The sequence below is a fragment of the Labrus bergylta genome, chromosome 3 (genome assembly GCF_963930695.1).
Source record: "Labrus bergylta chromosome 3, fLabBer1.1, whole genome shotgun sequence".
NCBI classification, from domain to species: Eukaryota; Metazoa; Chordata; class Actinopteri; order Labriformes; family Labridae; genus Labrus; species Labrus bergylta.
The window spans coordinates 13,891,430-13,903,563 of NC_089197.1; the positions used below are offsets into that span (position 1 = coordinate 13,891,430).

The 12,134-nt window shown below is 39.9% G+C and overlaps 1 protein-coding gene across 1 annotated transcript in view; it reads left to right on the plus strand.

Annotated features, from left to right (window-relative positions):
- The first annotated feature begins 505 nt into the window (after nt 1-505).
- map2k5 (mitogen-activated protein kinase kinase 5) overlaps nt 506-12,134 on the plus strand; it is a 56,425-nt gene continuing 44,796 nt past the window's right edge. Inside the window, exons 1-7 of the mRNA XM_065952746.1 lie at nt 506-918; nt 1,842-1,890; nt 4,006-4,073; nt 9,251-9,320; nt 10,041-10,081; nt 11,491-11,558; nt 11,692-11,740. Of these exons, the coding sequence (XP_065808818.1) occupies nt 787-918; nt 1,842-1,890; nt 4,006-4,073; nt 9,251-9,320; nt 10,041-10,081; nt 11,491-11,558; nt 11,692-11,740 (477 nt within the window). The 5' untranslated portion in view covers nt 506-786. The remainder of the gene's footprint in view (nt 919-1,841; nt 1,891-4,005; nt 4,074-9,250; nt 9,321-10,040; nt 10,082-11,490; nt 11,559-11,691; nt 11,741-12,134) is intronic.

Consider the following 12,134-nt stretch of genomic DNA (forward strand, 5'->3'; position numbering starts at 1 on the left):
AGACGTTCAGAGGTGGATTTTTAAACAGAATCCAATTCCATTAGGCAAGACCAGCTGGTGAATGTGTAAGACTCTGTGGTCAGCGACTTCAGAGCACCAGATTCTTATGAGTCCGAGTTGATTACTTATTATAATCCTTCACTCATATTGACAGACCCAACACAATTCTTTGATAACAAACTGATGTATACATTTTGTATTTGAATGTCTTATATTCACTTGATGTCATTTTCTGCATTTCTTTTGGATTTTCATTTTTTTTTTTTAAAACATATTTTCATATTGAATCTTCTCTGTGATTGTTAATGGATTTTGTTAATGATGTTTTAAATTTCTATTTTAATGTTTATTTTTCCCTTTGCCATATGAATTATATAGTTATATGAATTCACTTGCCTTGACTATAACCTGGCTCCACACAGCCGATCTTTAGGACCTACTGTACATCAACCCTTTTGACACTTAGATTAATATTTTGAAGGGACAGTGGGGGGGTGGCCGTCTTTTATTTTGAAGAGCCTAGACCGGATGTTGATAACGCAGGAGTTGTGATTTCCTCTAAACTAGCTGCAAGGCTAAACACCTCCGACAAAACAAACTTTACACCGGAGACTAATTGAACACATGTGTACAGCTCTACGTTTGATGGAGATCACAGTCACAGTTAATGTTGTTTACATCTAAGTGTCTGGACTTAGCAGGATGCTAGCATGTGTCGTTAGCAAGCCGCTGCAGGAAATTAGCTTGTCAGCCTAGTGTTACTATGAGGTGTATTTGTTCTTCTTTATGCTCATACTAGATTTAAATAACCTCTATGCAATGGACACCGAGGCAATAGTTATTCGAATAAAAACGCCGTCCGGGGATATGGACTCGTCCGTCGACTGTCCATCTCTTCTGAACTTCAATGACTTGCTGGTGAGAGCTAGCTGATGAGCATCTTTTCATGTTGATGCAGTTTTCTATTACAAACAGGTTTCCCTATTGAATGTGACTGAGCTCTGCTAAAGTCAACCTGCTAAACTGTTGTTGTTTGTTAATCTCACTGATATGTTCACCTGTGGAAACTGATCGTGTTGGTCTGTTGTGTTATTCCTTTATTCTGCTCTTAACTCAGCCACAGTGTAGAACTGAGAAACATGACTTTTAAAGTCTTTTTGTTGTCCAGCCAAATGAGTTGCAGGCAGAATATTGGAAAATGTGGCAATTCTTGAGGTTATTAATGTACATAAAAATATTGAGTTTAAACATGACCTTTGACCCTTTATTTGGAAGTTAAGGTACTCTGCCTTTTGCATTGCCTGTACAATAATAAGGGGTCGTGCCAAGGCAAGAGGCATTCACTTCCATTTGTTAGCTCCCTTGGTTGCTGATCACTATATTAAATCAGTGTATGATAAATAATGATAACATACACGTGAAATCTAGTGATCATGGCACAGTTAAGTGCTTGATGACAGATATTAAAACAAAGGCACAACACCTTAACTCCACTGCAGTGAAACAGTAACTTCACTTTGATCTGCAGCAAAACAAAGGCAGAAGACCTTAACTCAGTTTGAGCATTCAGGATTGCTGCAGTTCAAAGACCCTTATGAGTGAAGCTACTGCACTCCGCCTTGGTTTCTCGAGGGCTTTTGGAAGTTAAGGCAAACACAACTGACTATTTTCTCAAAAGAACAGCACAATTGACTCAAAATATCTGTCCTCATAATAAAGCACATCTGTAATGCTCCAAAAATGACAAAAACTCATTTTCAAGTTACTGCCTTTTGCCTTTGTAGGGCAGTATTGTAATTTTCATCCGTCTACAGTTCAAAACTTGACTTTCTTCTTTTTAGGTTGCCATCAGAGATGTCATGCCTGAAGCCACTGTTACAGCCTTTGAATGTAAGTGTTTGTTTCTTCATAGTATTTCTTTACAGCTGAAACGACGACACTACTACCAGAGCCTTCACGACCATTTGGAGAGTAGTAAACATTCATGATACATCAGCTTTTTCATCTCTTAACAATGCCACAGTTTACAGTTGTATGATTCTTTTGAGGATCTTGGTGTGATTAATGAGAGGATTAATAATAGTATTTGAGTCAAGGCAATCCATGCTGAGACCAAGTGCTTGACAAGAGGCTGAGACAAAACCAAGACTCTGAGTCAGTGCGATCACGTCATGAATGACATGCTTATAATGAAATGTTCGATGTGCAGACGAGGACAACAAGCACACCCTAAATTCCCATAAAAACATCCACAAACTGACTCGTAATCCTCTTCTTTTCTTTTAATCCTGTCGTTGCCATAAATGATGGCCTATGAATCAGGTTATTGGTTGCATACAAAGCTTTACATTTTTAATTTTGAATCATGAGTCCGCCTTGTCCGGGACCGAGACAAGATCAGAAAAAAAAAGGTTGATTCCAACAAGACAAGACTGAAAACTAGGAGCCTTGAGTTTAGGGCTTACATTTTTAAACCCTATCCTCACCTCCTCTCATCTCATTTTAGTCTTTTGCATCTAAGACTTCTGCATAGGATACCTTTTGCACTCATGCCCATAATTGGCAAGCTGCCTATATCCGTACTCCTCTTCCATGGAGATGCATTTTAGGAATTGAGTCTTCTGTCAAGATGGTGTGTTAAGATCCATTTCCAGGTCACTAGGTAGAGGACTTAGTAATAGAAATGGAATGGCACAAATAGAAACACGTGCTGAGAGATGTAGATCAATGACAAACAATTAAGTGATATTTTTTCATTAACTCAATCAGATATAGTATTAAGTTGTACATAGTTGACAGACTGTGACAAAATGTTTCCACTCGGAAAAGGAGTTGTACTTTAGTGGATAAAACAAGCGAAACAGCTTCTTTGTCATCAGAAGTGTAAAATATTTACACAGGATGACTTTGAATAAAAGGGTTTCACTATCTACAATGCTTTGCATCAACATTTTTGTTATACGCTTACCTTAACTTGCCAAATTGCTTAAAGGGATACTTCACCCGTTGAAACATGACTCTGTATTGACATGTGAAATGTGAAATACATTTTGAAGTTGGTGCCTTCTTGACCGAGAAAACGCAGAAAGTGTATTTTTGGCTCATGTGGATGAAAGACACCAAATCCCAGAATGCACAGCACCGCAGGCCACTCCCACTAAGGTCCTCTAGTTCAGAATCAGAAATACTTTATTAATCCCAGAGGGAAATTCGATAGTTACAGTTTCTCCAAAATATACAATATAGCAGTAGAAATACAGTAATAAAAACATTTACAGACATATTTACTTCAACACATACGGCCATTTCCTCAACTGATTCAGAGATTTCTTCCAGAATTGATCTTGGAAATTCCTGTCAGAAAACAGACTCTATGTCTGTGTCCATAGGCAAACAGTGAGAGCACCGACACTACCAGTCCGCCCCAGCTCGAGCCGGCCCGGGCTCCTCGTTCACACCGGCGGCGGCCAGCATTATAGCTGTGAGACGGTTGCTGCCGACAGGCCGGTCTTGTGTCGCGGTGGCCGGCGGCATAGCTTCCAAGCAATACGGCGGACGTTAAGTTTCGATTCTGAGCGTGAGTTCCCACCCACTGATCTCTGATTGGTCTGTAGCTTCAGTGGTCGAAAATATGAGGAACTAGCGTTGTAGTTTCACCCCGCTAACCGCAACAGCTTCCAGTGACGCAAAAATCGTCGTTTTGCGTCACTGGAAGCTCCTTTTTAGACTTAGAAATACAAAGATTTTCCATCTCAGGGGAAAATGAGGGCGGGATGCACGACCATTCAAAAATACTACCATGTTTCTATTGATACAAAGCTTAATGCAAATGGGTGAAGTATCCCTTTAAATCAGTTTAATTTTGCACCCACTTGTCACACAGTTGAGTTTTTATTGCTTTTAAACACTGTGTTTGGTGTTGAGTCGTGCATATGGTGTTGAAGGTTGTTATTATTTGTTAAACATTTTGCCATCTCAGTCGTAACATGCTGCTTTGTTTTTTAGATGAAGATGAGGTGGGGGACAGAATCACTGTAAGAAGTGATGAAGAACTCAAAGCCATGCTGTCATATGTGAGTATAAGATTTTAATTATGATTTAGTCATATAGTCACAAGTACCATTTCCTGCCAGACCTTGTAGTTGCCATTTCTGTCCATGCATATTTGAACATCTTGAATACTCATGTATTATCCATTAAGGGTTTTGTCAAATATTTTTCAGTCATTAAATGCCATTTTATCCAAATTCAATACTTCAAATATAGAGTGTTGTATGTTTTAGTCATTGTAGAGCCACCTGAGGGACTATTATGATCTGGAGTGTAGAAATCAATGCGCTGGACTCAAGTGGACTGAGTACAGGACAATGTTATTAGGTGTTATTTACCTTCTAAAACCATGGTACTTTCAACTCAAACTCAGCTTGAGTGATCACCCAAAAGACAGGTTTGAAAATGTCTTGTTAAACAATTTGACAAACTTTTTTATCTTGCATGTTTTTGCTGCAGTAGATTGTCTAAAATGAACAGGTTACCAAACACTTATGTTGTTGTTTAAAATGTAGCTCAGGGCTTTCTATCAGAGAGACAGATTTGTTTTTAAAGAGAAGAATTTAAACCGTGAAGACCCGAGTGAGTAGGATTTACTTAAAATAAATAGTTTGGATACATCCCTCTCAATCATCACATATGACCCACTAAAATGTGATGAAGTCTGTTCTGCAGAGACTCTGTGGTCATGTGTTTTTAATATGTTGCTAAGTTCTGGACGTTTCTGGGCTTTAATTTTGGGCAGTGGTGTGTTGACCATGTCAATTAAGAATAAGAAGATATACTTTATTTATCCGTGAGGGGGAATTTAATTCAATCATTACATAACAAAGGTCTTAGTGTCTTGTCTGTCAGAGAGGCCACAGCCGGCATGCTCAGACGTGCACTTTTCCAACATAAACCTGACAGCTTAAAAAGTAATTGTGTGAAAGATTGAATGTTTGTATTTGTTTGTTACTTTGGGACCACAATGAAGCAATCACAAAATGGAAATGTATTCCTCTGCTTTGTTCTTGCCAACATTTTCCCCTTTCTAACTCCCTCACCCATCACCACTGTCCCTCTTACTCTTAGAGCTGAAGAGGAGACACCAAAGTTTAATTTAATTTGCATCCAGACATTGAAAGAAGTTGTTTATTCTGCAATTGAAATAACTCCTAGTCAAAATCCGGTTTAGGAGGCATCAGTAAACAGGTTAAAAACAAACTTCTTTTTTTAAAGAAGAGTATTTTTGGGAACCTGGGCTGCCCACTTGAAGGCCTACAGCCTACATACATGGGGCGCTGGCCTCGCACACTAACCACTGCGCCACCAGCGCCCCAGTTTAAAAACAAACTTAAGAAGAAGTGAGTAAGTCACTGAGGACAAAATAAGATGAACAACTTTTTAATGCTTTGCTTCCACCCTAAAGGGATAGTTGGGGTTTCTGTAGGGGGTTGTAGGAGGTATTCATCAGAAGTCTACACTGTGGTGCCTGTAGCCTAGTGGTTAGTGTGTGCGCCCCATCACACAGGCTTAACTTCTCTAGAGGGACCGCCAGGGTTCGAATCTGAACTGGGGCTCCTTTTTCGACTTGTCATTCCTCTCTCTCTCTCTCTCTCTCTCTCTCTCTCTCTCTCTCTCTCTCTCTCTCCCCTCTGATAGCTTCATTCAGTTGTATTTTACTGACCCGAGGTAAAAAAAAAAAAAAATTAAAAAAATCTTATTGCTGGTTTTCAGCAACACACATACAAACACACAAACTTGCACTACACATTCAGCTCCCCCCACCCAATGTCACACATTTTCATATTCCCCCATACTTACTGTTCATGCCACGGACAGTAAGAGTAATGGCGTGTAATGGGTTTCTCTACGAGGTACACTGAAAGCTAAATGAACTGTCAATTTTTATTATTTATTATTGAAAGCTAAATGAACTGTCAATTTTTATTATTTATTATTCAGTACTTAAAGTTTTGCCTCATTAAAGAGCGGCCCCCCTGGGCAGCAGAATTGTTCAAAATCTACTTTCATCTGTGGATGTCTTTTACCCCCCATCAGCTCACAATGATGATACTAGAGCCACAGGCACAATTCACACTCCTTGTTTTTTTGTCCATCTTTATCATGCATTCACTTGTGGTTGCTTTTTAATCATTAAGTAGCAAAGGGTAGCAGGGTGATTAAGGACAAGGAGACAGCTGTTGTGCTGGTGACAGTTAAAACATGGACAGAAAAAGTATTGACCTCAGTCAACCTTTTTTTTTTTTTTTTTTCACAAATGCAGCAGACATGCTTTCAGGTTCCTTTGCAGTTATGCCCTGCTGTGCTGTGTGACCTGTTCAGAGCGGTGTTTTCATAAGAAAATCTAAGAACTGGCCAACCCATTGGGTGTCAGGGATTTTCTGTCTTGGATGTTTTGGGATTGTTTTGTGTATTGATCGTTTGAAAGGCGTTTTGATTTGTAAATCTATCTCACAACCTCATTTGGAAGTAGAGTTATGCCGCAGCCTGCTGGAGTAGGTGATCAGAGTTTAGAGTCTATTGGTCCGTTCCTTCAGAAAATTTGTGAATGCATAATTATTTTATTCAAGAAAATACAGTGTTAATAATAATGACTTGATCTACGTCTTCATCTAGGATTTTTCCACTCTCAATTATGATATGATTATTAAATATGTTTTTATGTATTTAAAATGTAAGGAATAGTGAAAACATTAATGATTCTTAGTGATTCACACGTCAGAGAGATGACCCCCAAGATCCAAAGATTTTCAGCAAACTGTTTTGTTTGATTGAAATTAACCAGACAATATTTTCATTATATTCATATAAAAAGCTGCAATTGATTTATTAGTTATCAAATCAGTTGAAAATGAATTAGATTAGTTGTTGCGGCTGTAATTTTTTCCATCATCAGTGTCTTGTCAGCCAAAAGTGTGATTACTTGATATTTTCCAATATTTTACATTATATGCAAAAAACTTCCTATTTGTACTTTCTTTGGCAGAACAGGCTACAAAAAAAGTATCGTATTATCTCAATTTGAAACTCGTAATTTTCTTTTTTTAAATTCAGATAACATGACAAGTCTTTTTAAACTAAATTAAGTTACGACCCTGAACCTGCACCTTGCTTTACGAAGCAAAAATATTAAATATGGCCAACACTGCATTGCTTCGTCCACCAATTTCAAAAGCCAATTTGGCAATGAATTTTTGGTAAAGAAATCCAGTAGTCCTGTAATAGCTTTCTACTCCCACTGGGGAAGAAAGTGTACAAAAAGCTGCTGATTGTGAGGAAAAAGTGTGGCTCACTAACATATAATTTACACTACCAGTACTTCATGTGTATTATGCAAAGGTTATACATCTGAGCAGGCATTTGCATTTTCATTCAGAGGATTTTTTCTTGTTGTGGTTGTTGCTGTGGTTGCCATTTGGCTTCCGTAGAGACCCCAGTGGATTTTTGCCTATGTGTTGTTAATTCCAGGTGAGCAGACAGCTATTATGGGAAATTAATAGGAATTAAGCGGAATCAGCATGTCAGGTGAAAGGTGGGATAATTCATTAGAGTCTCAGTGGTTGCCCCTTGTGTGTTTCTTTCTATGTTTATGGATAGTTAAAATTCCACATTCATAACAAGAATTTAAATATGCTGCCTGCCACAACATTTTTTTTCCTAATTCAAGACCTCTACTTTCACGTTGCTTTAGAAAAAAAAAAAAACATGCTCCTTGATGCTGAGTAAAATTAATGATCAAATTCAGCAGTTAATTAACATCAGTCTGCAAGAGGGCATGTATTGTGAGAAGTATCCCCCATCACTGACAGCATTGATTGCTACATGTTCCTGTGAGACCCTCAAGTCTTGCAGGCATCTCTAATCATTGTTCGACTCCTTGAAAGACAGACACCTCTGTTCAAAGTTAAAGACTGGCCTGTGTCAGGTACTAAAAAAAACATGTGACCTCATCCGCTCCTCGCTCAGCTCCCCCTGGAGGTAGAGGCTCTAATTCCACCATTCTTACTCCCATTTCCCCTCAGTCTGCTAATGATGATGAGACCCACTCTGTGCTCTCTCTCTCTCTCTCCAGCTTGTCCCTTAAGGCTGAGCGATGGTATTTGGGATCGGACACTGTTTAGTTATTGGCCAACAATGGAGAATGTCTTTTAATAACACAACTACTACAGATTTGGTGGTAATTGCAGCCTTAATCAATAAGCTAGCTGAGCGGAAAATTAAAGGTACATGAAGCTGGACCCCCCACCACCCCCACCCCCCCACACACACACACACACACACACACACACACACACACACACACACACCCCCAGAAACACACACAACACATTTTTTGGTATTGCACTCATTGTTCAGATGTGGCCTAGTGAGAACGCTGGAGGGCAAAGGCAGAGGGCTGGGAGCGAGGAGGGATCTGACAGTGATAAATAGGCCTTTTAATAACAGCTGTGCCACTTGGGCAGCCATTCTGATCCATTCCCATCCAAGCCAGTCCCATCCTCCTCCTTCCCTCCATTACAATGAGGGAGCAAATTTACATATTGCAGCGATGACTTGGTATTTTATCCTTGATTTAAAAGAAAAAGCTTTGCATGTGGACTTACTACATACATCTTCAGAAATGTGTCCGAAGTAAAGCGTTGCTGTTAATTTTGATGGTGTGAATCCTCGAAAAGAAGGGGGCATAAACAAAACACAAACACTCACTGCACCTCGCAGTTTAACAGATGGTTTGGTTAACTGAAACATCAATTATTGCATTGCCTTGGCAGGCGTGTGAGAGACTCCAGAGTGTGTGTGCACGTGTTAGTCCTGTAGGATATGAGTGTTTGGTGAGCTGTTGACCTGGAGGAGAAAAGGGTTAATGCTACACTCCTCAGAACAAGCCCACAGGGCATTGGTCCGCATCAGCAACAGATTTCAGCACAGCATGCTCACATTTGTGGGAACACTGTGGATTAATTCTGACGTCATTTAAATAACCATTTTTGTGTGTGATACTTTAAAGCAAACACAGTGAAATGCAGTGTTTTTCATCATCTATGCTGTCTTGTATTCTGTTATCAGTGTATAGTTTTTAAATCCTCCTTTATTGATGATCAGCTTTTGATGGCTTGCTTAAGTGTAAGCTCTCGTATTTGCAACGATAACTTTAATCATTTTCCCAACTGTATGTGTCTCTTTTCCCCCGAAGTACTTCAATACAATGAATGAACAACGCATGAATGGACTGCTGCCGGACCCTCTGCAGATTTTTCCAAGAGGTATGCAGTGGCTTCTTACAGTTTTTCATAGTTGGTATGCTGAGAGGCTCAACACATCCTCGATATTAATGTGGTAACATTGAATAACAAGCAACATTGAAATATAATTCACACAAATTCTTAAACTTCTGCAGATGTTCGGCTGAATCACTTATGTTTAAAGGATATCAAAATGAAAGCATTCGTTAGCTTGACGTAATATGCAGCCTCTGGACAAAATTAAAAGTCATTGGCTCGTTCTGTTACTGTGTTGACAGTCATTTATAAATCTACATTTATTTTTCTCCAAGGACATCAAAACTGCAAACTCGCATTCAGGCACAGCCTCGTTCAGGTTTCATTCCACATTGTGTAGTTTCTGTCTTGAGACGGTTTTTCCCTTGAGTGCTCCTTCACATATTCATACACTGTAGTTTCTCACCTCTTAAAAGCATACATAATCTCCAAAAGCCCTTGTTGGCAAAGTGGCGAAACATTTTATTGCCTCTTTTTCATTATTTGTCCAACACATTGCTGTAGGTTTTTTTCTTTCTTCCTACCTACCGCCACCTGTCTCAAGAGCCCAACATCTCAATCACTCCTTTCCCTACAACTTATTTCAGAGTAACCCTCGTTTCATTTCATCTTTTTTTTTTTTCTTTATAAAGAACTGATTCCTTTTCAGCACATTTGTAAATGGCCAAGTGATGTGTTCTACAATCTAGTCAATTACTGTTTCAGCCGGCAAGACTCCAGGGATCCGGAACATACATGGCCTGAAGGTACCTATCTCAATAATTGTTTCAGCTGCCTTACACAGAGAGCTCGGGGAAGGAGGGAGGGAGGGAGGGAGTAAAGTTGAGCCAAATGGATTGGTAACGCTGTGTTCCACTTATTGAAATGTCAATTGAAGTCAAGGCTCTCCTTTGCTTTTACTCATTTTCTTGTGCTCCTTGTCTATGTTTATGTATGGGGATGGCTGGCTGTGGCTGTCGCAGGGCTTGTCTCTTTTCTTCTCCGTCTCCCTGTGTTCTTGTTTCTTATGCTGGGAGAGTCATTAAAGAACAAGGTGTTATAGCTGAAACCTTGATCCCTCCCTCTAGAGTATTACGATCCCCTCGTTCTACATCATAGGGAGCACTTCAGTGTTGGTTAAAGCCAAAACCAAGTAAATACGAAGATGTCATTGTTCAACTGTGAAATTGTCATTACAAGCCGCCCTCTGCCATTGACAAAGGGCCTACCACAGACCTTCCTGTTTTATGTATGGCATATGTTGCCATTGAAGCTCATTGCTAATCACCATGGGTTAAATGACTTGACACCCCCTCCATCTCTCCAGATGATCCATATAAGATCCATCTCCATTTCAATAATAAAATTACCCTCTCCAAATACTCAGTGATTTATTCAATGTATCCTCAAAGGAGCTTTGGTAAAAACTACTGAACTGTTTCAGTTTTCTTTAAGGTCAAGGGTCTGTTTTGAGAAAATTATGTTTTCTGAAAACCTCTAGTCCTTCTGTAATCTTTCCCCTCTTTTCTCCCGTTTTAATGTAAAAGTAATTGGCTTAGGGGAGTCTTGTGCACTGTTTAAATTAGGTCTTCCTGGGCACTAATTAAAGAGAGAATCCCTGTGCCTTGGTGGACCCATCACAGCGGCCTTTTGACCTCAATTAAATTAGTTATTTTTAGTATCCCTCTATTCAGGCCCTTGTGCCTTCTTTTATGCACGGCATCTGGGTTGAATAAAGAAATCTTTGGAGTAAACAGAGATGCAGATGAAAGGAAATTAATAAAATATCTCTAGTGAAGCCAAGAAATGTAATTTTGAAAATTCCAGACCGTTCCTTGCTCAAATCTGTTTTATCTGCTGCATTTCTAGTGTAAAACCATGTAGCTTTACGGTCATGCAAATATGTGTTTTCCTCTCCCTCATTTTATTCCGCTCCCTGTCATCTTTTCCTCTCCTCTATGTGGACACCTCTTTCTTTCTCCTCCTGCCTCCCTTCGCTCCTGCAGAAGCCAATTAACCTTCAGGCTGAACTGAGAGCTTGTGTTTTGTTCTTGTTCATTAGGGGGTCTAGCCATATGTCTGTCTGTCTGCCTGTCTTTTGGCCTTGACCACTAAATGTGTGCCTGTGTCGTGCGTGTTCTTGCTCAGTTTCGTGTTTGTGTTTGTACCCCTTCAGGTTAATACAAGACCTAACCCAGCCAATGACGGCACGCATGCTGTCCCAGACTCAATGGCCAACAACAGGTGAGCTTGCTGGGGGGCATGGGGAGGACGTTTTGTTACCTGGAATAAACTACAACTGGATGTTTGTTTGATCAGGAGAAACATGTTTTGTTATACTTGCTTCAGTGCAACCTTGTTGTGTTCCTTCCTCCAGTTTAAAGAAGTCATCTGCTGAGCTGAAAAGGATCTTGACAAATGGGCAGGTGAGTCTGTGTTTTTGGCTTCAAGTAGAATCTGACCGCTGTTATCTTTCTGCTCCTGCTCTCACACCTGGTTTCACCTGATTAGAGCACATTCTCACCAGTGTTTGACTCCTCTATTGATTTTCTCTGCTGCCAACTGTGGGCATGTTAGACAGAGTGTATTTGGTGGTTGTCTCTTCACTAAAACACACACACACACACACACACACACACACACACACACACACACACACAAGAGTGGCTAGCATGTGAGGGAGACAATTAAGCCGTGGCCTTTTAGGTTCCTGCTATAACACAGTGAACTAATAGAGCTGTTCTTTCTCCTCCAGCTCTTCATCTATCTCCTCTCATTCGCTTCACTTCCCCTCCTCGCTCATGCTAGCAAACAAGCTAG